General features: G+C 45.1%; 1 protein-coding gene and 1 long non-coding RNA gene across 6 annotated transcripts in view; one reads left to right on the top strand and one right to left on the bottom strand.

The window, feature by feature from the left end:
* CNBD2 (cyclic nucleotide binding domain containing 2) overlaps positions 1-3,867 on the top strand; it is a 60,613-nt gene extending 56,746 nt beyond the window's left edge. For 4 of the 5 annotated variants that reach the window (XM_053574963.1, XM_053574964.1, XM_053574966.1 and 1 more), the window contains exon 13: positions 1,670-3,867. In XM_053574963.1, coding sequence (XP_053430938.1) covers positions 1,670-1,988 — 319 coding nt within the window. In that variant the 3' untranslated portion in view covers positions 1,989-3,867. Of the gene's footprint in view, positions 1-533 lie in introns of all 5 variants that reach the window. The other variant, XM_053574967.1, reaches the window with a different exon arrangement.
* Positions 3,868-10,912: 7,045 nt separating this feature from the next.
* On the bottom strand, positions 10,913-15,674 carry LOC128574279 (uncharacterized). The gene is made up of 2 exons (XR_008376657.1): positions 15,519-15,674; positions 10,913-15,188 (listed from the first exon to the last, which is right to left on the bottom strand). It is a non-coding gene; the product is annotated as an uncharacterized LOC128574279 (long non-coding RNA).
* Between the last annotated feature and the right edge of the window lie 10,685 nt (positions 15,675-26,359).

Consider the following 26,359-nt stretch of genomic DNA (forward strand, 5'->3'; position numbering starts at 1 on the left):
GCTCTCCAGGAGGTGGGAGGAAATGCTGATTTGTGGCATTTGCTGATTTCGGTGGTGTAAATACTTATACCAACGCTAATTTCAAACTGTCAACCCGATGTCACTAAACATGGAGTTAGAAAGATATGCACATAGTCAGCTTTTGTGAGCAGGCAGAAACTGGCTTTGCTATACTACTGAGACTAAAAGGGCTGGCGTGTGTAGCGTGTGCTGACCTCTGGGTGTTTTCTTAAGTTGATTTCTATGGATCAATGTCAACTTTGTCCTCATCAATATAATCTAGCCACAAGAATGTTCTGATTTGTTACTGATTTATAGGCCTACTTCCTTAGGTAAGTTCAGGCAAGTCAATTGAAGTTTAACATATCCCTCCCTTGCCTTGGTGTCAGAAGGAAATAAACCAGTGGGTGCCGAGCCCAACCCAGCCTAGTCCCACTTTCCCCACCCTCACGTGCCATGAGGGAGGCAGCAGCATGGAGCCAAGCAGCCTGATCAGTCCGAGACAACCTCTAATCTACTTCCTGTTTCTACAGATTTACCTGTCCTGCTGTCCTGGACATCTCATAGAAGTGGAATCACACACGTATTAGTAACCATTTATCAGTTGATGGACATTTGGATTATTTCTACTTTTAAGCTATTATGAATAATGCTGCTATGTATAATCTCAGACACATTTTTATGTAGATATATATTTTCATTCCTCTTAGGTTTACCTAGGAGTGGAGTTGCTGGGCATATGGTTAACTGTCCGTTTAACCTTTTGAGGAGCTGCCAGACTGTTTCTCATAGTGGTTGTTCTAGTTTACTTTCCCACCAGCCATGTATTAGAAACTTTGTTCCCACATCTCCACATCCTCCTCAATACTTATTAATCTTTTTATTGTAGCCGTTCTAGTGAATATAAGTGGTCTATCTCATTGTGGTTCTGATTTATATTTCTCTGTTGGTTAATCATATATATGATTTAAATTTCTCAATAGCCTTATTATCAGAAGTAAAAAGACTAGCAGCTCCTATGGCTCAGTGGGTAGGGTGTCGGCCCCATATACCAAGGGTGGTGGGTTCAAACCTGGCCCCGGCCAAACTGCAACAAAAAAATAGCCGGGCATTGTGGTGGGTGCCTATAGTCCCAGCTACTTGGGAGGCTAAGGCAAGAGAATCACCTAAACCCAAGAGTGGAGGTTGCTGTGAGCTGTGATGCCACCGCACTCTACTAAGGGTGACAAAATGAGACTCTTTCTCTAAAAAAAGAAAAATAGTAAAAAGACAGGTGAAATTAATTTTAATAATCTATTTTATTGGAATCAGTAAATCTGAAGTATTATCATTTCAGCACATTATCAGTATAAATTATTCAGACATTTTACATTCTTCTGTTCAAGTCTTTGAATTCTGGTGTGTATTTTATACTCACAGCCCATCTCTATTCCTACTGGCCATACTTCAGCTACTTGGTGGCCACATATGGCTCATGGTTGCTACATGAGACAGCACAGGTCTACGGGAAGGAAGTTGCGGAAAGGGAAAAAAAGCAGAGAGAGAGTGTGGGAAAGGCAGAGAGGTGGGACAAGACCCCACGAGCTCAGGGATTAGAAAGAGGGCTGGAAGCAAGGCTGGGGCAGGGAGGGGCTGGTATGAGAACCATAGCTTCTGTGCCTGCCCTCAGTGATGAAGAAATGTGCCAGAAGTTCCTCAAGGAGAACAACTGGAATGTCTTTCGGAAGGATCTGTTGCGGCTGCTGGTGGAACCTCGCCATAGTCTACCATTCACCCCGATCCAGCCCAAGAAGAAAGGGATCTTTGACCCTCAGGCTCTGATCCTGGATTTGTGTAGAATCAATGAGAAGACTAAACCTCCCCATCCTGTTTTCATGGCTCCCCGGAAATTCCTCCCCCCACTGAGGATTGTCCAGGCCATTACAGCACCCAGGTACAAAATCCAGGAACTCCTGCCTCAGTATAAAAATGCTGGGGTTCTTATTTAGAACTGATAAAGGATGTTGGACTAGCTGCTATGTCTTCTGAATGACTACCAGGGCAGCTGTGGAACTTGGAGGAGGGGGGCCTGGAGAGCTAAGCTGTGGGTCCAGAGCAGTGTTTAGGGACAGCAACTGGGGCACAGCTTCCCTTGACACTTGCATGCCTGGCTGAGTGACAGATGGTCCCAGGAGGCCAGGTGTGAATAGGTTAATCACTGGGGATGGTCTCAGGATGGGAGACTCTTTTATTTTTTTATTTTTTTGAGACAGAGTCTCGCTCTGTCACCCTGGGTAGAGTGCCATGAGTCATACCTTACAGCAACCTCAATCTCTTGGGATCAAGTGATCCTCTTGCCTCAGCCTCCCAAGTAGCTGGGACTCTGGGTTTGCACCACTATGCCAAATTAGTTTTTTTCTATTTTTTAGTAGAGACAGGGTCTCGCTCTTGCTCAGGCTGGTCTCGAACTCCTGATCTCAAGCAATCCACCTGTTTCAGACTCCCATTGGGCTAAGATTAGAAGCATGAGCCACCATGCCTGGCCGACTTTTTTTGGAGGAGGCAGAGTCTTGCTCTAGTGCCTGGACTAGAGTGTCATGGCCTCAGCCTAGCTCAGAGCAACTCAAACTCCTGGGTTCAAACAGTCTTCCTGCCTCAGCCTCCCGAGTAGCTGGGTCTATAGGTATATGCCAACACACCCGGATAATTTTTCTATTTTTAGTAGAGATGGGGTCTCTCTTTGCTTAGCCTGGTCTTGAACTCTAGACCTCAAGCAATCTTCCTTCCTTAGCCTCCTAGAATGCTAGGATTACAGGCTGTCCAAGTAAGGTGGGCAGGTCATAACCTGGTGAGCTGGGTGGGAGGTAGGGTGAGGGAGCAGCTAGTGGTCAAATCAAAGTGGTCAAGATGAGGGTTGCAAACACAAATGCTTTCCAAGGCCAGACAGGTCATCTAAAGAAGCATAGCAGCAGGGCTGGGAAGGCAGGGACGCTGGAGACCTGATGTGTACATTACCCAGCCGGAGGAACAACGGCTGCTTGGCCCCAGTCAGTTAATGCCAGAAAATGATGCAGGCCTTATGTTGCCAGTCTGTAGATTTTTTTTGAGAGAGTCAAGAAATCCAATATTTTAGATGATTCTTTCTGGTTTTTAAACATGAGCAACTAATTCAAATTCTTTTAGAATAGTGTCAGACAAACACAACGCATACTTTGGCTGTGTTGGGCCTGCAGGCTGTGGGCTGACCTGTCAGACTGGCGGGGCATGGCCAGTGAGTGGAATAAGGGTGTGTGTCATTGCGCAGGGATGGTACAAGGAGCCAGAGAGGTGCAGACAGGGCAGCATGACAGGAGCAGGTGTCCTTGTCCAGGAGCAGGAGTGAGCCGCTGTGTCAGAGGGGGCAGGCCAGAGACACAGACGCGGGAGGGTGGGTGCAAAAGAGGGCACCTCTGTCTCTCTGGGGAGGGTCCTTAATCTGGGGCTGCCTGTCACTGGCCCGGGCCTAGAACTCAGGGTTCTTATCTCCAAACAGCCCTGGATACGATATCCCCACTCCCTTAAGAAACCACACAGGTTGGTATGAGAGTTGATGGGCCTGATAGAGGCCATGGTGTCAGCTTGGGAGCCTAGGCCCCTCCACACCCCCACCCTGGCAGGGAGTGGGTTCTGAGGAACACATAAGCCCTGAGCTGGGTTCTGGGAGCTCCACCAAGCCTGGCTCTGTTTCTACTTCACTGGACTCCCTCAAGCACTTCAAATCCTCAGTTTCCCCAGTGGTGAAATGAGCACCTTGGCCAAGATCATTGGTTTTCATGAATGAAGGGTGAGTACAATTTGAAAAGCATATTCAACATTATAATTTTTCTTATTGAATTGAAAATAAAACCGTTTTTATGATACATGCCAAAAAAGGAGGTTGTATGACATTTTTCTCTCAGAAAGCGGGTGTGGATATTAAAGGATAAGAGGCAGTGGACTTAAGACCTTGACTTTCCTGACAGCTCTTCAGAACCAAGAAGTCAGGGATAGCTGCAGCAGTCCCAGAAAGGCTGACTGTGACCTGTAAGGATAAGGGGTCACTCTCTTGGGACCAGGTAAGTTGAGGGTATCTGACTATATTTAGGGATCTTTTTATACTTGGGGCTGTGGACTTCTTGTTAATTCACTTGAGATTTACTTATCAAGCCCTTGGTCTGTAGCAGAGTCAAAGAAGGGTAAGATGCAGTGCCTGTCACCTCTTATTTTCTAGGGGAAGGGTCAGCAGACTCCTTCCATAAGGGGGCAGAGAGTAAATAGTTTAGGTTTTACAGGCCATATTGCATCTGTTACAACTATTCAGGAAAACAGCTATGGAAAATATGTAAACAAATAGATGTGGCTGTGTTCCAATGAAACTTTATTTACAAAATGGGTGTCAGGCCAGATTTGACCTGTAGGCCACAGTTTGCTGACCCCTGCTCTAGGTAATAGGGAGGGAGCCCTTGAAGGTTCTTGACCAGACATGGCAGGTCCAAAAGAAGGGAGAGGAGCTGACATATACTGAGCACTTATATGACATTCACCTTGCTGAGCATCTGCTGAGCAGTGGCCTGTTAGGTTCTGCCAGTTCTGCCACTTAATGACTGTTGAGTATTAAAAGAAGTAATAAGTGTACGATAAGGTGAAATATTTGCTCACTGAAATCCCTGGGTCTTGCTTCCTGGGAAGTGAGTAAAAGCTTCTAGAACAATAGGCAGAGCATGTTTTCTAGGAGAGCAATGGGTGAAGGGTGAAAAAGTAGCCTAGAAGAGCAATGAGGGGTTGAGGGCACTGTGCAGGGAAAGAGAGAGAGAGAGGGAGAGAGACTGGGCTGGGGTCTGGAGGTCCGAGGGGAGCAGAGCAAAAGCCAAGCTTTTCTGAAGCTGTGATGTAACAGATGAACCTGAGAACAAGAAGTGCCTAAAGAGGACTTCCAGGAGCTTTTCTGTGCATCGAGAACGTATCCTCCTTGGCATTTGTTTGAGAAAGCAAGTAAACATTGAAATGCCCTTAATGACAATAGTCTGCAAGTATTGCCATCTCTGGGTTGGGTCAGTAACTAGGTAGGAAAGGGCAGCCAAGGCCTCAGTAATATTTAGGTTATACATGTAAAGTCCCTGGCATGTAGTAAGTGCTCAATACACATGAAATGTTATTAGCATCTTTTGGGCCAAGACCAAGTGGATCATCCTGATACTCTCTTTCCCCCTTCAAGGGAGTAGGAAACTGAGACTTTGGAAGATTGAGTTCTCAAAGTGATACAGGCCATCCTGAGCATTTGGGATGGGGGGAGGGTCCTGGCTGACTCCTCAGCCAAGCCCCTACTATTCTTTAAGTGAAGGGGCTAATAGGAGCATTAAGGGACCTTGTGGAGGGGCGCCGAGGCAGGGCACTAGACTGTTAGCAAGTGCTGTGCAGGGAGGGTGCCGTTGGGAAGAAGAATGGATGGGACAGTGTGGGGAGGGCTTGTGGGGGCTAGTGAGTGTGCAAGACCCTCCCAGATTCCAGGCTGCAAGCTTCAGAATGAGCTCTGGGTCTCAAGGCTGCCTCAAACCCCCACAAATATGTACATCCTGCAGCATGGAACAGGTGTCACACGCAGGCAGGGGCAGACTAATTAGCATTTGTCTGGGAGAGAAGTTCACTCAAGAGCAGTAAATATGACACCCTGGCACTATAAGTGTTGGCGGGAGTTATGTTTTCAGGGCTACGTAAGTCCTCACTGCTACAGAGGCACAGAGCCATGGGGCCAAGAAACCCACAGTGACCCACCGTGCATGAGGAGACAGGAGAAGGGCCTGGGCCTAGGTGCAGAGTGCACAGTGTGTGCCAGGCATTATGTGAGACGCTTGGCGACTAGCTAGGTGGCACTGTCCGTTTGACAGATGAGGAACCTGAGGCCCAGAGAGGCAAATGCCTTGTCTCAGCTACTAGACATTTATTCCAGGAAATCTGGAAATTTAGGAAAACTTCACCCCAGCACCCTCCTAGTTAAGCAGCATTGCAGTGCACATACTATTACACCATCATGCAGCTGTCTCAAAAAGAAACTTTACACACAACCCTAAACGTGTGCTGGAGAGAATATAACTGCCCCTGGAATGATTTTCCATCTGTAAATAAGCATAGTGATCCTTGGAGAGGATCACTCCAAGCCACTGGAGCCAAAAATATAGCCCCTATCCCTAAAAGCTTCTGTTGTTTGGGGGAAAAAACCTACCCTCCCCCACCTTGTTCTGAGACAGAGTCTCACTCTCTCACCCTGGCTAGAGTGCAGTGGTGTGATCATAGCTCACTCCAACCTTGAACTCATGGGCTTAAGAGATCCTCCTGTCTCAGCCTCCCAAACTGGGACTAAAGGCATGTGCCACCATGCCCACATAACTTCTCTATTTTTACTAGAGACTGGGGTCTCACTCTTGCTAAGGCTGGTCCCGAACTCCGGAGCTCAAGCAATCCTCCCGCCTTGACATCTCAAAGTGCTGGGCTTACAGGCATGAGCCACTGCACCTAGCCACACTCCCTTCTTTTGTGCCTCCTACTCAATTAATTGTGCTCTTCTTTTCTTTGTGGGTACCTTAAATCAGAGGTCTGCCTGTCTCCATTTATTTCCATATAGACCTTTCCACCTCAGATCCCTTCTGACACCACAAAGTTGGTACCTGGAGCGGCTGCAAGTAAGAGCTATTCTAACCCCTTGCTCCTTTATTGAAGACTGGCCTCATGGAGGAAGGCAGTGACTTGGGGCCTGCGAGCTTTAACAAAACTGGTTATCTATGAGCAGATTTTTATCTTGAAATAGATACTGTCAGGAAGTCCTTCTTGTCATAAGTTAAAAACTCATGCTACTGTAAAAGAATTCTTTTCTTTTTGGGTAAGGCGGAGATGGGGAAGAATTGCTCATCACTCTTTTGGAAGCCTCTTCCCAATTAAAGCAGCCTCTTTCTTCTTTCCTTTCATCTGATTTTACAGATACCACAGAAACACAGGTGACAGTTATGAGCAGAGGTTCTAGACTTAGGCTGCTCCGCCCCAGAGCGGCTGTGTGACATTATGCAAGTGACTTCTCTTTACCTCAGTTTCCTCATCTGTACTATGGGAGTAATAAAAGCATCTGTTCCATAAAGTCATGAAGATTAAATTTGGTAGTCCATGTAAAGCACTAACTTCAGAGTTTAACTCTTCATAAAGCAGATGCCTGGGTGGGAGGAAAGGAGGCCTGAAGGGACAAAATGGTACAGCTGTTAATGGCTTGTCAATGAGTCCTGCAGACCAACAGGGAGACCAGCCCTGGCTTCAGACACGAAATTAAAGCATCCTTGGTGTGGGTATTTCTCGGTCTAATAGATGACAGCTAGGGTACATGCACATATAAAAAGCTCTCACCAGTGAATCATTCTGCATTTGCACATTGCTGTGTGATTGTTTACTTCCACAGCAACTTTGATGATACCAGCCCATGGGTCCTCCTCTTCCTCCTCCCTTCACAGCAATGCTGTCTTCTGTTCCTAACTTGGTCCCTCAGCCTCCAGGCCCCTGGGCATCTCCACGAGACAGGGAGGTTTATGGGAGCTGGCAAGACTGAATCTACAATCTACAGGATTCCAACCAGCAAATATACTCTGGGGAAGGGAGCTAGCTGGTCAGGGTTTGGAGGTACAGGACCAGCCAAACAAAGTCCCTAGCTTCAAGGAGCTTAAATTCTGGATTGATGGTGAAGGGATAAGAAATGCTTAAGAAAAATCAGGGTAAGTGGGGAATGGAGGTGAATCGGAGGTTATTACTTTGTAAAGGGTAGTCAAGAATGCTTCTCCAAGAACATGACACTGGTGAGTACACCAGTGAGGGAACGAGCCACGCAGATATCTGGATGAAGAATGTTCCAGGCAGAGGGAAACCATGATTAGCATGGCTAAATGACAACAAGAAGGCTGGTGTGTCCAGAATGGAGTAGAAAATTGCCAAGGGACAAGAGCAGAGGGGACCAAGGGGCCAGATCACTAAGTGAAGGGAGCTTTTGGAAGGTTCTCAGGAGAGGAAGGAGGAGGGTGCTCTGGCCACAGACTTGGGTGGGCACAGGGTGGAAGAGGGTGGGGAGTGAGGAGGAAGCCGCTGTAAGGATCCCAGAAGTAAGATTACCGGGGGCCTGGATTGCATGGTTGTGGTGCAGGTGCTGAGGAAGATTCCTGTAATGAGCCTGGACATAGTCTACCGACAGAACTGAGAGAACGTGCTGTTGGACTGAATGTGAGAAATGGGGGAGAGTTGAGACTGACTCCCAAGATGTGGGTTCGGGCAGGTGGAAGGACAGAGTAGCCTTTACTAAGATAGGGGAGGCTGTGGGAGAAGCACAGGTGGCCCTCAAGAGTGAGGCATTAAACAGTTTAAAGAAAAAGAATTTGGCTCAGCGCCTGTGGCTCAAGCAGTTAAGGTGCCAGCCACATACACCTGAGCTGGCAGGTTCGAATCCAGCCTGGGCCTGCCAAACAACGATGGCTGCAACCAAAAAATAGCTGGGCACTATGGCAGGCGCCTGTAGTCCCAGCTACTTGGGAGGCAGAGGCAGGAGACTCGCTTGAGCCCAGGAGTTGGAGGCTGCTGTGAGCTGTGATGCCACGGCACTCTACCTAGGGCGACAGCTTGAGGCTCTGTCTCAAGAAAAAAAAAAAAAGGATTTGAGGATGACGGGATTTAACACATGCAAAACACTAAGAACAGCACCTGGCACTTCATAACAAAAAACGCAAGGTTGGTATGCCCAATTCTTAGAGGATTGAAAGTGCAAGCGTTATGTAGTTTGTCTCTTTGAGACTCTGCTTCAATTCTTTTGGCTGTACAATTGACCCCTGGACAACATAACATGGGTTTGGACTGCAGATTTTTTTTCAACCAAACAAAATCTGAATATCTGGAGAGCCCATCCCACCTTCCTGTGCATGGATTCTGCAGCAGGACTTGATGATGCCTTGAGTATGAGTGGGTCAGGGTATACTCGAGGGTCCTGGAACCAGTCTACCTGAGTATACTGAAAGATGACTACATACTCAAAAGTGTCATTGCCATAACGTGGTTCTGTGTTGAATTTTGTGAGGAACTGTCTGTTTTCCATTGTGGTTGCACCACTTTACAATTCCACCAACGGTGCACAAGGGTTCCAATTTCTTCACATCCTTACCGACATTTGCTATTTCTGGTTTTTTGGTAGTGGCCATCCTAATGGCTGTGAGGTGATAGCTCACTGTGGTTTTGATTTGCATTTCTTTGATGATTAGTGATGTTGAGCATCTCTTCCTATGCTTGCAGCCATCCGTTATCTTTAGAGAAATCTCTATTAGTCCTTTGCCTATTTTTATAATCAGGTTGATTTTTTTATTGAGTTGTAGGAATTCTTTATCTATTCTGTTATTCACCCATAATTAATACAGTAGAACCTCCATAGTTGACCACATCCTTAAGTTGACCTGATTTTCATAGACCAGACAAGTACCCCATGTATGTATCAGTACAACAGGCCTGCTTATGTTACAATCCCTTGGGTGGGACTTATAGAAGTTCTACTGTATACGATTTGAAAATATTTTCTCCCATTTTGTAAGTTGCCTTTTGACTCTGTTGATTGTGTCTTACTTTTGTTAATGCTATTTTGTAAGCAGATACTTTGAAACTTAAAACATCCCATTCCAAAAAAAACAAAAACAAACAAAAAAAATCCCATTCCCCATCAAACTTTCCAGTTATTCATTTACTTATATTAAACTTGGACTCATGGCTTCCTATCTTATTCAAAGTGTTATAAATCTGTACCATTACAAAAATCATTCTACATTTTGATGCTTGAATTGTCACAGACTTGGCCAGTGGAAGCCATTTCAAGCTGGCTTCACATCAAAGTTGAGAATAAAAACCCCTCTGGTATTTAGAGAATATTTAGAGAAAAATTAGAGAATTTTTCCTGGGCCTGACATTGGGAATGGGTGGTGCTGCACCTGACCTGTACCCATGGTTTGGTCAGCCATGATAGAAACTTCCAGCCTGAAAGCCCTGACTATTCAACTGGTGTCTAGAATAGCGATGTCATACAAAGAAGCGGTCAGAAACGCTGAGCTTCCATCTCTGTTGTATCCAATGACATTTCTTCAGCACCTGCTGAAGGCATTGTCAGGCATTATGTTGCAGCATGTGGTTGTAGAAATGATTTAAACCTGAGCTCAGTCTAGTAGGCTTTTAGGTAACATGGTACAAGTTCCACATACAAGAGAAAAGTAGGAGCTATAAAGGTAAGGGCATAACTTCTGATACTTAGTTCTGGCAAGTACGAGTGGCAGGTTCTTTTTTTCGAGACAGTCTATGTCATCCTCAGTAGAGTGCTGTGGCATCACACCTCACAGCAACCTCAAACTCTTGGGCTAGATTCTCTGGCCTCAGCCTCCCAAGTAGCTGGGACTACAGGCGCCCATAATGCCAGCTATTTTTTTTGTTGCTGTTGTCGTTTAGTTGGCCCAGGCCGGGTTCAAACCCACCTAGGCCGCCAGCCTGGGTGTATGTGGCCAGGGTCCTACCCACTGAGCTACGGACGCCACCCAAAGGAGAGTCAGGTTCTTACAGGTAAGACTTTGTGTAGAAATTAAATTTGAATTAGGCCCTAAAAGAATGATTTTGCCAAGTGAAAATAGTGGAAAAGACACCATAGACAGAAGGAATAGCATGAGAAACCGTAGAACCAGCCCTAAGTGCAAGGCTATCTTGAATGTCAGCAGAGCACCTGCAGAGGGGGTTTGGCTAACTCCTAGGAGATAAAGCAAGGGGTCTGAGACATGAAACTTCAGGTACCTCAGAGCCTAGCATGAGCGAACGTGAACACTCACTGTTCTATGGAGCATGCTAGCTTTATTCTACAAAAGCCATGGAGGATTCGTACAAGTTTTTACAATAACTTTTATTTTTTTAAAGTTAATATATGCAGTATAGGAAACTGAAAAACACAGGAAGCAAAGAACAAAGTCATCCACAATCACAAGCAGTTTTATTTGACACATCCTTCCAGATCCCGAGTGTACACACACAATACCCGATTTCCTGGGATTGAGATTGCACATTATGTGTCATGCTTTTTCACACATCATGAATATTTACCAATCCCAATCTCAAAGCTCTAGGAGTATTTTGATAACCAAGAATATACTACACCAACTCAATCTGTTAGGAAAGAGTGTAATCCTGCCTTTCTTGGGACGAAAATTTCATAGAAGACAAAAATGGCAACAAGCCTCTAGATAAAAGTACTGGCAGAGTTCCGATTAAAATACTGCATTCCAAAAAAAAAATTACTGCATTCCCTTAATGCTCACTTTAAAATGAAACATAAAGCAAAAGTACACTAAGTATAATGTTTATAATTATCAGATGTATACCATTAAAATATTAGCAAGAAGGCATGTTTCCACTGAATGACTTAATCTATATATTTTTATAGTATAGCCAAAAGGGATGCACATGCATCGGTGGCTACCGTCAAAACGTAATGTGAACACACCTGCACACACCTCCCCTATCAGGCTTCCTTCTGCCCCTGTGCTGCCAGCCTATCATAGCTCAGAGGTGGTTTAACAAGTCCACGTCCAAGATGCATCTTTTCTATCAATTATAACAAAAAAAGACTCACAAAATGGCTAATTCACTAATTCTACTTTTTATCATACAATGTCACCTCAGGACATCTCCAAAGCTTTGATGTTGCAAAATAATGAACTCTGTCCACAACAAACACAGATACTTTACTAAAAATGCACGTATAGACCTATGGTTATAATCTAAAACCATCTTCTAGATATGGAGATACTAGCAAAGAGCCCTTCCCTTCACCTTTCCTCTTCTCCTTCCCCCGCTCCAGCTCCAAGAAGTGGATTAACAGGGGTCACTCCTCGCAGACATTCCTTCCTAAAAACTAACAAAGGACATATATAAAGGGATTGTTTTATTTTACTACCTCTATTTTAACATACTTTGAGCATTAAGATCTGCTTATCCTCTAATACACAGCAATATTAACTAAAATGCACATAAAGAACAACAGCTAAGTCAGCGGTTCTCAACCTGTGGGTCGCGACCCACAGGAACTGCATTAAAGGGCTGCGGCATTAGGAAGGTTGAGAACCACTGAGCTAAGCAATCTGAACTAGTCTAACTCACTGGCACAGAGCCCTTCTCTGCATACTTTCTCCTCCCTTCCCCCCACCTCCCAGTGACGGCATACTCTCCAAGACACCAAGTTTAACAATTCCATTCCCTAAATGCAACCACTCCTATGAAACAACAAAAACACTTAGAATGTTACTGTAGCCCTCTATTTTTAACAAATGTTGTGCACTTTTAACATCTAGAAAAGACTGGATGTTTCAAACAGGACTTAAGTTTTTTTCCCACTATACATAGTAGCATTGAATAAATGGTGCACACTCAACAAAAGCTATAATTTCAAAGTGTCCTCTAAATAGGAACATTCTGGCCTAAAACACTCCCCCTTCCCACCTCTACCAACCCAGCAGACAGGTCTAAGCATACCTGTAATGCTTAGAGGGTATTCAGTAATTTCACTTTCATAAATCTTTAAAAAGTCTTTCCTATGGATTTTAACTCAAAGTCTACTCAATGTATTACTTTACTAATGCTACTCTTGTCATACACTGGCAACCTTTTTATCATCTAGAAAGACTAGATGTTGTAATTTCGGACTCATTTGTCCTTTATATACACTATATACACAGCAAAGTAAAATCAAAAGCACAGACGTAACAGTCAATCTTGCCTCAACTCTAACCACATTGGTACACAGCCCTTTGCACTTTCCTTTCCTTCAGCCCTGAACCAGCACAAATAATGTGTACTGCTCAGACAAGTGGTCTGATCATTCAGTTTCCAAGACAGTATTTCATATGAATTTTAACAAAAGCATATCTACAAAATGTTATTTACTACCTCTACTTTTAACATACTTTGTGCACTTCTAAACATCCAGAAGGACTAGATGTTTCAAATAAGGACTTAAGTTTGTCCACTATATATACACAGTAGTGTTGAATAAACTACACACATGTAACAGTGGTTATATCTGAAAGTTGTCTTCTAAAAAGGAACATTTTGGTCTAGAATCTATTTCTTCCAACTCCTCTCCAACACCAACCCTGCAGATATAAGCACATGTCATTTAGATGGTATCATTGCACTTCTAAACATCCTTTTCAGAAGACAGCCTTTCTATGAATTTTAACACAAAAGTATACAAAAGGTTAGCTTACTAACTCTACTTTTGTCATACATTGGCAACCTCTTTAATATCTAGCAACTAGATATTATAAAATTGGGACTCATTTGTCCAGTATGTATATACAGTATATACAACAGCGGTTCTCCACCTGTGGGGTCGCGACCCACAGGAACTGTATTAAAGGGCCGCGGCATGAGGAAGTTTGAGAGCCACTGATACACAATATGGCAAAGTTAAATGAAATGCACACAACATACAGGGCAATGGATAAGCTGAAACTATCTAGTACTCGAGAGCAAAAACACCTTTTGCAATTTCTTCCTCCCACCTCCAGAGAGTGATGAACAAGTACAGAGAGTATAGTGTTCACAGAGGTGGCTTTAACAATTCTACTTCCAAACAGTATTTCCCAACAGTTTTTAAAAACTATTTACAAACTGTTATTCTACTACTACTACTTTTAACTACATAAAACACTTGTACTATCTAGAAAGACTAGATATTTCATATAAGAACTTGTCCTATGTACACAGCACTGTTAAATAAAATTGCACACAGCAACGTCTATAATCTGAGGAATATCACTGTTTTGACTTTGAACCATTCCCTACTTATTTCCTTCTCTCTGCCTTCAATGACAAGTACGGGCGTGTACAGTGCATAGAAAGGACTGAACAAATTCATATCCAAAAGTCATTTGTAGAGGACAAGCTTTCCTATGAACTTCAGCACAAAGCATACAAGATGTGCTAATTTTACTAAGTACTTTGTCATACATGGCAAACACTTTAACATCTGGAGATAGATATTGCAAACCTAAGACTCATCTGTCCATTATACACACTGTATACATAGCAAAACAAAACGCACAAAGTGGTATCTGAAAACGTCCAAGCACGAGCACATGAGCATATTACCTTTTGCAATTCTTTCCCTCCCACCTCCTCCAACCATTGAACAAGTATAGATGGTACTATACTGCTCACAGAGGTGGTTTGACAATTCTATTTCTAAAAAGCAGTATTTCCTGTGAGTTTTAGCAAAAATATTTACAAAGTGATATTTTACTACCTCTACATTTAACATACGTTGGGCACTTCTAAACATCTAGGTAGACTAGATGTTTCAGGTAAGGATTTGTCCACTATATATACACAGCAGTTTTAAACTGCACACTTATGTAACAAAAGGTATAATCTGAAAGTGTCTTTGAAATATGGAACATTCTGGCCTACAACCCTTCCCTCTTCCTCCAACCCAGTAGGCTATAAAGTTCAAATTTTCAGAAGACAATCTTTCCTAGGAATTTTATAACAAAAATGTACAAAATATATCAGTTTACTAATTCTACTTTTGTCATACACTGGCAACCTCTTTAAACATCTAGAAAGACTAGATGTAAATTAGGACTTCTTTGTCCTTTATATAATATACTATATACATAGGTAAGGAAGACAAAATACAGACACAAGAACAATGGTTAATCTTGCCCCACTGCAAGCACACTAGCATAAAGCTCTTCTCGCTTTTCTCCTGAACCCATGCACAAACAATGTATACTACTCAAGAGGTGGTTTAGCCATTCCCCAGAAGAATTTTATATGAACTTTAAAAAAAGGTATTTACAAAAAGCATTACTATTTCTACTTTTAACATATATCAGGCACTTCAGAACATCTAGGAAGACTAGATATTTCAAAAAAGTACTTAAGTTTTGTCAACTATATATACAGCAGTGAGGAATAAAATGCACACACAAAACAACGGTTGCAATATGAAATGTCTTCGAAATACGACCCAATTGGCGTAGACTCTTCTCCTTCTCAAGGTCTTTGGCTCTGTGTCCTCTAACCCACTCAGCAAACGTGGACGAGCACCGCAGAGGCTAACAATTCCACCTCAAAGTCATTTCCAGAAGACATTTTTTCTATGATTTAAAAAAAAAAATGGGTATTTACAAGACATGTTATTTTCTAACTCTACTTTATCATACGTCGGCAACCTCTTTACATCTAGAAGGGCTAGATGTAGCAAACGTTTTCTTTAAAAAGGTTGGGGGGAAAGTTGAGAGCAGCTTTTTCATATTATGTACACAGGCCTTCAATAACCGGCCAGTAAATCTTCCCAAAGGGTGGTGGGCACTTCCAAATGTGGTGTGTTGTTTCTTCTGAAGTCATTGGTCTGGTGGTAGAATGAAGACCAACCGCCCGATGGTCCGCTAACCGTTCCACCCGTCGTCGTCCAGGCCCCAGCTCACCGTCCAGGCCCGTTAAGGCCTTTGTCCGTCACTGTCAGGACTAAGCAGGGCTCGCTCAACAGGGAAAGAGCAGCCACACTAGGATCCGGGTCAGCGCCGCTCCACCGGCCAAGGTGGCCACCGAACTTGCGTTCATAGACTGGCCTCTGACCCTCCAAACCCTAACGGCCTCCGCGGCGTTCGGGCAGCCGCCATTCTTCTTGCTCGGCCACACCCGCCGCCACCCAAAGGCGCCGCGTCCTGGTGGCTTGGCGGGGGCTTCGCCTAGGCTGGGCAGGGTTGGACCAGGAGACCCGGCGGCCGGCGCAGTCCGGCCTGAGAGAGGCCGCCGCCGTCATCAGGTTACCAAAGTCGGGTTGGGAGAGACGTTCGTCGCTGCTTTCCAGGCTTAGGCCCGGCCGGAGGGCAGCTGCAACGAGGGCTGCGGGTATCTGCAGGGCAGAGGCCTCAGCGCGTTCCGGGGCCCCCCGGCTCACCCGCCGGCCGGGAGCCGGTGGGCCCGAAGCCGGAGGGCCCCGCGGGCCACGCGACAAATAGCTGAGGTCTGCGTCTCACCGCGCTCTCTGCCGGAACTGACTTGGCAGTTCTCTTCGCAGCCGAGAGGGGTGCGGCACCGGAAGTGCCCTCGCACTGGGGGCGCGCGAGCCAGGGTTCCGGTACTACAACGTTCCGGCTCGGGGGAGGGTGGGGCGATGTGGTCACGTGGGGTCAAGACACCAAAGGGCTTGGCGTGCGCAAAGGTGGTTGTTACCCTCCTTAGAATGTGTGTTTCTCAATTTTCTTACTCCTCCACTGCAGGGTAAGAAGAAGCTAATGCTTTACTCATTCACCACCTAATTATTGAGCACCTACTACTGTAAAGCGCTGGGAGTGAAGCAGTGAGAGAAAAAAAGCACACGAAAATTTCTGCCTGCTGAAATTTATATTCTGGTAGGGAAAACAGACAATAAACAAGATCTTTCAATGCATAAAAGGGCAGATAGCAAAAGTGCTTTGGAAAAATAAGTAGAGAAGAGGAATACGAAGTGTGAATATGCAGTGCTTTCTATGATGGCCTGGCGACTTTGGAGCAGAGACCTCAAGGAGGCGGGGGAATGATCCAGGTTTGGGAATGCCTGCTTGGGGGAACAACAGCCAGTGTACAGGCCACAGAGCGAAAGCATATGGGTCTGTCCTGTCCCAGGAACAGCAAACAGCTTGGGAAGGAGAGGAGGGAGAAATGGGAACCATGGAAGGGCTTTGAATTGCAGAGTGGAAGAGAAGCTAAAGTCGGGGCACTTTTTTTTAAAATGAGTTTGTGAACTTAATTGTCCAAACTGCTATGCTTCACTTTATCTATAAATTTACTAGTTTATTTTCTGGTTCTGGTTTTACTAGTTTATTTTCTGTTCTATGTCCCTGGCATCCAGCATAGTGCCTGATATGCATTCAACATTGATGATTTTTTTTTTTTAAATGAATGGGCCTGGGTTGGCTCACACCTGTAATCCTAGCAATTCTGGGAGGCCAAGGAAGGATCTCTTGAGCTCAGGAGTTTGAGAACAGTCTGAGCAAGAGAGAGACCCTTTGTCTACAAAAAATAGAAAAATTAGCTAGGCATCGTAGAGGGCACCTATAATCCTAGCTACTCTATAGGCTGAGGCAGGAGGATCTCTTGAACTCAGGTGTTTAAGGTTGCTGTGAGCTAGGCTGACACCACAGCACTGTAGGCTAGGGAGCAAAGTGAGACTGTCTAAAACAAACAATGAATTAATTGAGCACATACTACAGGCCAGGTGCTATTATGCTAAGTGTTTTACATATATGTCTCATTTAATTTGCATAGCTATCCTGTGCAAAGTCGGTACTAATATTACTATCCTCCTTTTACAGATGAGGGTCTATGTAACTTGTCTAGTTCTCAAGAAAAACTAGGATTTTAATCCAAGTCATCTGACATCAGAGCTCGCTGGAAAGGTACTACAGGGGATTTACAGGTCTGAGCACACACCAGTCTGCAGCCACCTGCAGCTCAGAGTAGAAGCAGGGAGACTAAAGGACTCCTTTCTTGAAAGGTTTTCCAATTCAGATCAGGCCAGAGATTCATGGTGTCACTGTTTAATCAGAGGCAGATTCAGGGCCTGGGTCAGGGCTCAGTCTTGGGCCGAGTCAGGAAACCTACATGTTCCAGTTCAATTCTGTGCATTGTCAGCAAGGCTCAGGTCTAGGCCAAGAGACCCCAGACAAGATCCTGAGCCAGGGGTACACCAAGTCTGACTGCCAAATCCTCCATGTCCTTCTGCCTGACACAGGTCAGAGATGAAATGGGGAAAAAAACAAACCTCACTAGCCCTTCTCCCCAAGATACATCACTTGTCAGGACTGTGACTCAGAATGTTATTATATTAGTCCAAAGTCTTTAAGCTCATTATCCAGAAGGGTGCTGAGCTGCAAGCCACCACACAGCTTGCTTGGGAAACAAAGGCAGTATAATATCCATACCCTCCCAGGCCTAGGCATGCAGTTCTACCATTATCAACATCATCGGGCATCTGCACTGAAGCAGTGCACTGAAGCATTGGGGCCCTGGAAAGGGGTTATGTGTGGGTGTATCCCAGAGAGTCAGCTCATAATCCTCAACGTTATTATCATTGCTTGAATTTGGGACTAGGTTCTGCCCTAGTACAGAATTTCTCAAACTTAAATGGTTCACAAATCAGTGTAACAGCTTCCTCCATATCTATATACCACAATGTCTTTGTCTCTTCAAGCTGTATAACAAAACAGTACCAACTGGGTAGCTTATAAACAGCAGAAATTTATTTTTTACAATCTAGAGGCTGATAAGTCTAAGATCAAGGAACTGGCAGATTCAGTGTCTTTTAATTTCTGGTTCATAAACAGTGACTTCTTGCATGTCATCATATGGTGAAAGGGCCCAGGTGTTCTCTCTTGGGCTTCTTTTATAAAGCCACTAATCCCATTCATGAAGGCTCGGCCCTCGTGACCTAAGTCCTCTTTCAAGGGCCCCACCTCTTAATATCATCACCTTGAATTGAACATATGAATTTGGTGGTGGTGGGGGGAGACAAATATTCAGACCATAGCACACCTACTAGATTTTACTTAATATCTCTCTATAAATTGACCCACTTAGCACAACTGTAACTATATTAGCCTTGTCCTCAGTAGTGTGTGTGAAATCACCAAGTTGATTTCATAGTTATATATGTTTTCCTAACATATATTAAAGTTAATATATAATTCTTTTTAAAATGTTCCTCTAGGTGGCTCAGGCCTATAATCTCAGCACTCTGGGAGGATGAGGTGGGAGGATCACTTGAGTTGAGGAGTTCAAGACCAGCCTGAACAAAACGAGACTCTCATCTCTATTAAAAATAGAAAAATTAGCCAGATGTTGTGGTAAGTGCCTGTAGCCCAGCTACTTGGGAGGCTGAAGGAGGAGGATTGCTTGAACTCAGAGGTTTGAGGTTGCTGTGAGCTAGCTTGAGGCCATGGCGCTATAGCCCAGGTGACAGAGCAAGCCCTCTGTCTCAAAAAAAAAAAAAAAAAAAAAAAGCCCTCTAGATTCCATTTGAAGTCATCTCAGTGCAACCAGCGGGACCCAAGCCACACTTGGCAAAGCAAGTAGAGTCAAAGGCTGGAAGAGACAGCCTGTGGAGTCACAGCCAAGTGGAGACAAAGGACAAAAGAGCTCCCAGTGGCCAAAGCTGGAATAATTTGGGCAACAAAATAAATAACATAGTCTTGGAATATAGCCTAAAGTATAAACTAAATATCCACGAGTCCATAGTGTTATAAATGGTTGACTAAATAAAGGGAGGAGAAGAGATAAATCATCTTTAAAGAAGATTCTAAATGACTTATGAATATACATTCCCTTCCAGAATGTGGAGCTTAATTCTCCCCCTTGAGTGTGGGCTGCCCTTAGTGACTTGGTTCCAAAGACTAGAAAGGGAGGACAAACAAGTAACTTCACAAGGGTAGAAACTAGGCAAACACCACCTTTCCCAGGTAGTCAAGATGATGAAGTCATTCAGATAACATGTAGCCTTTACCTTTATGGTGTCCTTCCTTCAAACCTTAACCCCAGACTCACTCTAATGAGGGCAACAGAGTGAGACTTTGTCTCAAAAAAAAAAACAAAAATCCATGTATGTGTCTATATATGTCATTATGAAAGTTTTGAGCTACACAAAAATCAAGAAATGTAAAATCTACATGGACAAAAACAAATGAAGCCCTCCCAGCAACCCCAATAAGCCAGGCAAGTTGAAACTTGCATAGGTGAATCAGAAAGGAGGCTGTTAACTGGATTTCTTAAAAGTGAAATAATGACCATAACACAGTCTGTCTCAAAACTTTCATAGTGACCCACATACATATGTAAAAAATCTCTTTATCTACACTGTATATGTGTGCACATAAACACACATATATATTATACATCCTATTGGTCTGTTTCTATGGCGAACCCTGACTAATACAATGGGAAATATTTGTATTCTAAATCAAAGGCTTACCTTTGTTTTCTGTATATATGAAATGATCTTAAAATAAAATAAGTTTATTTTTTAAAGGGGGGAGAGGCATGAATTTTGAAGTTGTGTAGACCTGTGTATTTGTGGGTATCAGAACAAATTACCACAAACTGGGTAGCTTAAAACAACAGATATTTATTGTCTTTTATTATCTCAGACTTCTGGAGGCCAGAAATTCAACATTAGTTTCACTGGGCTAAAGTCAATGTGTTGGCAGGGCTGTATTCCCTCCAGATGCTCTAAGAAAGAATCTGTCCTGGCCTCCTCCAAATTCTGGTGGCTGCCGGCAATCCTTGCCTTGTGGTTGCATCTGTCTGCCTTCATAACATATTACTTCCTCGTCTTCTGTCTAATCTCTCTTTCCCTCTCTCTTATAAAATTATGTGTGATGGCGCTTAGGGCCCACTTGGATAATCCTCAATGATTTCCTCATCTCAATATTTTTAACTTAATCACATATGCAAAAAATCCCTTTCTCAAATAAGGAAATATTTACAGACAAGTTCCAGAGATTAGGACTTGATATCTTTGGGTGGTCATTATTTAACCTACTACAACCTGGTTGTGTGAAAATTAGGACTTCTATAATATAAATAAGCCTCCTCTATAACTGAAAATAAAAACTAGGTAACTATTTTTTTTCAAATGTTCATCTGTGTTCTACCTGAAATCATCTTGGTGTGACCAGTGGGACACAAGCATCACTTTGTAAAACTATTGGTGCAAGAGACTGGTTTAGAAGAGTTCTGCATTCTAGATATGGTTCCATCACACACTAGCTTGTGGCCTTGGTTAGGTCAGCATGCTCCTTGAATGATATCTTCTCTTCTGTACAAGAGGATGGTAGCCCTGCCTCAGAGCAACGCTCCCCTAGACCATGTAGCAAATGCACAAGAGTCAAATGCTCTTCTTTTCTCCTCCATTTTATAGCGTATGTTACACTTCATAAAATATTTTCTGCATACAATAACAGTTGATCTCCATAAAATTTCATCCAGTTACATAAAGCCAAAGTTTTCCTTCTCATTATTTCACTGGAGAAGCTGAGACTTGATGTCATTGACTTTGCTAACTTCACCTAACTAGAAAACTAGAGACCTGGGTGTCTAGGGACACAGTCAGTGGGGGCAAAGAGGCAGATGCCCTTTAGATGGGGCAGTTTTGCCCATCTGGCTGCTGACTCCTTTTCATGACTTTTTTTCTTTGGACAGAGTCTCACTCTATTGCCCTGGGTAGAATGCAGTGTGGTCCGCAACCTCAAACTCTGGGCTTGAGCAATCCTGCCTTGCCTCAGCCTCCCAAGTAGCTGGGACTATAGGCTCATGATGATGCCTGGCTAATGTTTCTATTTTTAGTAGAGACAGGGTCTCCTTGCTCAAGTTGGTCTTGAAGTCCTGATGAGCTCCAGGGATTCTCCTACTTTGGCCTCCCAGAGTGCTAAGATTATAGCCATTACTCCAGGCTGATGACTTTCATTGCCTTTCTTGTCCCTTTAGGCATGTGGGTTTGCAACTCTTAAGTTCCTAACTCTGGTTCATGCTGCTAGAACTTGATCATAGACATTTGGACTTGAAGCCATGCTCATGGGGTTCTGCAGTGACAGCCTACTCAGTTTTCCAGTGGCCTCCAGTCCCTGGCTTCTCTGATCTCACAGGCTTCCCATTCTCTGAAGACTGCCAGACAGAGACATAGTATGTCCCCGGGTTTGAGTTTGGCTAGGTTCTCTGCTCTGATAGCTCCTTATTCTGAGTCCTCAAGGCAGAAATTGCTATAGGACCCTCCTACTGCAGGGTCCACCACAGGGCTTGGGTGTCCAGGTCTGAGAGGCCCACTGAAAGGGATTCACGCTGGCCTCTCAGGAGGTCAGAGAGAGAGGAGAGAGGGTGTGTTGAGGGCCCACATGCCAACATGTCAGGAGTCAGACTGCCTGAGATCCAATTCTGGCTTCTGCACCTTACAACCCTTGATCCTGGGCAAGTCACCACATTCCTTTGCGTCTGTTTCCTTATCTGTAAAAAGGGAATCATTATAGAATCTCAAAGGAAAACTGCGAAGCTCAATATATAAAGCTTTCATTACAGTACTAAGTGAGTACTCGCCCTTGTCATTATTAAGCCCTAATCATATCACTGCGTGGGCTCCTCTCTTCTGGATGTGCCTCTCTGGAGAGATTTGATTCCTCCTGAGGGGCGGCGGTGCGAGGTCAAGGAAGCAGCTGGGGATCCGGAAGTTCTGGGTCTCTGGTCTCTGTCACTTTTTACTGTGTAGTCTTACGTGAGTCATTCCCAGTCTATCAGTCACCCCCGCCTGTACAAGGAGATGATAAAGTGCCCATCCCGTAGCGGGGTCTCAAGCCGCTGTGCGGGACGCGCCCTGCCGAACCCACTGGCAGTTTTTAGAAAGTCCGCCCCAGGGCCAGGACCTCCAAGCGTCAGACGCTGGGGCGCCCCGGGGCGGGAACAGAGAAGGAGAGGGTGCCGGGCAGACGGTGATCCGGCTGCGGCGGCTACGGTTGCTATGGCAAGGCCAGGAGGGGCAAGGCCAGGAGGGACAAGGCCAGGAGGGCCCGCCCAGGACGAGGCCCCGCCCCGGAACGTGCCTCCGAGACCGCGCGAAGCCCCGCCTTCAGCCGAGGCTCCGCCCAGAACGAGGCTGGCTCAGGCCCCACCTGGGCGCTCTGACAGGCTCCGTCGGTGCCCAGCATCTGCGCGCCGGGCTGTGTCTGAGTGACCACAGACGCCAGCACCGCCTGATAATCCGAGTGTGTGGCTGTGTCTGATTGAGCACAGATTTCACGGGCGCCTGACAGACCAGGGCTGCTGGATCTGGCCGCGTAACTGCGCTCACCTGGCCGCCTGCATCTGGGCCTGGCGAGGCGTGTTTGACTGAGGCGGCCTGACCGCCTCTGACTGACCAGACTCCATCCGGACCTGCCGGGCCGTGTCGGTCGTGGCCAGCTGCTCCACCATATCTCTGCCTGGCGGGCTGGTGCCGACGCCCCCGGGCCTGCGTGCCCCCGGCCAGCCCCAGGAGACAACGCAGCGCCTGCGAGGGACTCCGAGGCGGGCGTTCAGCGGACCGAATGGCCTGTCTCTCCCCGGCCGCCTGGGTCTGACTCGCCCGACTGACGGCACCGCCTGTGCCTGCGGTCGCCAGCCTGCCCGCGGCGATGACTGGTCACCGGGAGCCGCGTCTGTCCCGCGCAGTAGCCACTCAATGACCTGGTGAACCAGGGGCCTGGGGGCCTGGACATTTTTTTTTTTTTTTTGAGACAAAGTCTCATGGGGGGTTGAGTGCCATGGTGTCATCTTAGCTCACAGCAAACTCAAACTCCTGGGCTTGAGGGATCGTCTTGCTTCAGCCTCCAGAGTGCTGAGACTAAGGCACCCATCACAAGGCCTGGCTAGTTTTTCTATTTTTAGTAGAGATAAGGGTCTAGCTCTTGCTCAGGATGGTCTTGAACTCCTGAGCTCAAGCAATCCACCCACCTCAGTCTCCCAGAGTGCTAGGGTTATGGTGTGAGCCACGGAGCCATACCCTGGGGCCTGGGTATCTTCAGCTACAAGTCTGAGCTTGGGGGGTCTGAAACAAGAGCACCAGCAAGGAGGGGAGCCTAAGGCAGGCCAAGCCGTGGCAGGCAGCAGGAGGAGGACTTGGAGTCCGATGAAGAATGGCTTCTTCTCTGGGAAGAGTTGCTCAGTATGAGAATAAGAAGGGGGGAAGCTAGTTAATATTTATTTATTTACTCACTTGATGTCTTCTTTTCGAAATAGGGTCTCACTCTGTCTCTCACTGTGGCCTTGAATTCCTGGGCTCGTGTCCCCCTGAGTAGCTGGGACTACAGACGTGTGCTACCACAGTGGGCTAATTCCAAAAGATTTTTATTTTAGAAATAGGGTCTCCCTCTGTCACCCAATCTGGTCTCATATTCCTGGCCTCAAGTAATTCTCCTGCCTTGGTCTTCCAAAGTGCAGGGATTATAGGTGTGAGCCACTGTGCAGGGCCAAAATTCCTTTTTTAAAAAGCAAATATATTAATTGGATGGGTATGCTATGGGTTATAGCTATTGCTATCAATAATAAAATGAGAGTGTTGAACTAGTTTATCGCAAATGAGATCTTGCATGCTAAGATGTTGTCTCTCCATTAATAACAGAAGCCTGGCTGCCTATTTCATTATAAGTCAAGGGAGGAATGGAAGGAAATGAACAACTTCACCCCCAAGGGCTCTCACAGCATGAACTTGGATCTCAGCCAGTGTGGGCAGTGGTGCTTCCCAGGGCAGGGGACTCTAGGTGGCTGGGAAAATAGGCAGCACCAAGATTCACGGAGCGCTTTTTTTTTTTTTTTTTTTTGACAGAGCCTCAAGCTGTCATCCTGGGTAGAGTGCTGTGGCATCACAGCTCACAGCAACCTCCAACTCCTGGGTTCAAGCGATTTTCCTGCCTCCACCTCCCAAGTAGTTGGGACTACAGGTGCCCGCCACAACACCCAGCTATTTTTTTGGTTGCAGCCGTCATTGTTGTTTGGCAGGCCTGGGCTGGATTCAAACCTGCCAGCTCAGGTGTATGTGGCTGGTGCCTTAACCTATTGAGCCACAGGCTCCGAGCCACACAGAGCACTTTTAATTTCATTATTTCTTCATTAATTCAACAAGTATTTATTGAGTACTATGTTCGAAGCACTGTACTAGACTCTGTCCTAATGGAGCATTGACTCATGAGGGAGCCTTTCCTGTGTCCCTCAACCCTGGTCCCATCAAGGCCAAATGGTCAGCACTAACTCCTTTCTTTCTGGGCTGTCTGCAAAGCTAAAGTTGAAGAACTAGTAGAAGACAGTGGTTCTCAAAGTGTGGTCCTTAGACAAGAAGTATCAGGACCATTTGGGAACTTATCAAAATATAAATTTTTAGGCCCCAATATAGATGAGCTGAATCAGAAACTCTTATGGTAGGGCACAGTAATCTATATTTTATGACAAGCCCTCCAGATGATGCTAACATCTGAGAACACTGGTAGAGTGATTGAGTGTGTTTGCTCTAGTGTCAGACTGTTCATTTGGAATTTCAACTCTACCATATGAGCTGTGTGATTTTGACCAGGTTCATTGAATCATTTTGTGCTTCAATTTTCTCATTTGCATAATCAGTATAATTATGATTGCCTTTAACTGTTGCTGAGTATCAAAACATATTAGGAGCTTAGCATATAATTTCAATTCTAGGAACGTATACTGTGGACATATTCTTTTTTATGCTGAATGATATATGTAAAGGCTGTTCATCAATGCATTGTTTTAATAGGAAAGAAACAAACTAAATATTTATTGGTAGGGGACTAATTTAAAAAATCATGGTCCTGGCTGGATGCAGTGGCTCATGGCTGTAATCCTAGCACTTTGGGAAGCTGGGGCAGGAGGATCATTTGAGGCCAGAAGTTTGAGACAGCCTGAGCAACATAGTGAGACTCCCTCTCTACAAAAATATTTAAATATTAGCTGAGCATTGTGGCATGTGCCTGTAATCCCAGCTGAGGAGCTGAGGCAAGAGGATTGCTTGACCTCAGGAGATTGAGGTTGCAGTGAGCTTTGATGACATCATTGCACTTTAACCTAAACAACAGAGAAAGACTCTGTCTCTAAATAAATAAATAATCATGGTCCTGTCATACAAAGAATGAAGCAGGGCGGCTCCTGTGGCTCAGTGAGCAAGGCTCCGGCCTCATATACCGAGGGCGGAGGGTTCAAACCCAGCCCCGGCCAAACTGCAACAAAAAAATAGCCGGGCGTTGTAGCGGGCGCCTGTAGTCCCAGCTACTCGGGAGCCTGAGGCAGGAGAATCGCCTAAGCCTAGGAGTTGGAGGTTGCTGTGAGCTGTGTGACGCCACAGCACTCTACCGAGGGCCATAAAGTGAAACTCTGTCTACAAAAAAAAAAAAAGAATGAAGCAATTCTTTATATACTCATATGAAAAGATTTCCAGAGTTTCCAGGTTAAAAAAACAAGGTGCAGAACAGTGTTCTAGTATGCTCCCATTCCTGTAAAGACAAATAATCTCTATACAGGTATAGGGTCATATGTGTATAGATTATCTCCGAAAGGATGCTCAAGAAATTGCTACGATTGGGAGAAGAAATGGGGCCAAAGTAGGAGAAAGAGGGAAACTTATTTTTACCATACCTACATCCTTTTATGAGTTTTAAATCTCACAGTATGTGTAGGCATTTCCTATTCACAAAAATAAAGTTTTTAAAAAGGGCGGATACTTGACACAGTGCATGGCACCAGCACGGTGATGGTGATG

Source organism: Nycticebus coucang, chromosome 21 (assembly GCF_027406575.1).
Source record: "Nycticebus coucang isolate mNycCou1 chromosome 21, mNycCou1.pri, whole genome shotgun sequence".
Lineage (NCBI taxonomy): Eukaryota > Metazoa > Chordata > Mammalia > Primates > Lorisidae > Nycticebus > Nycticebus coucang.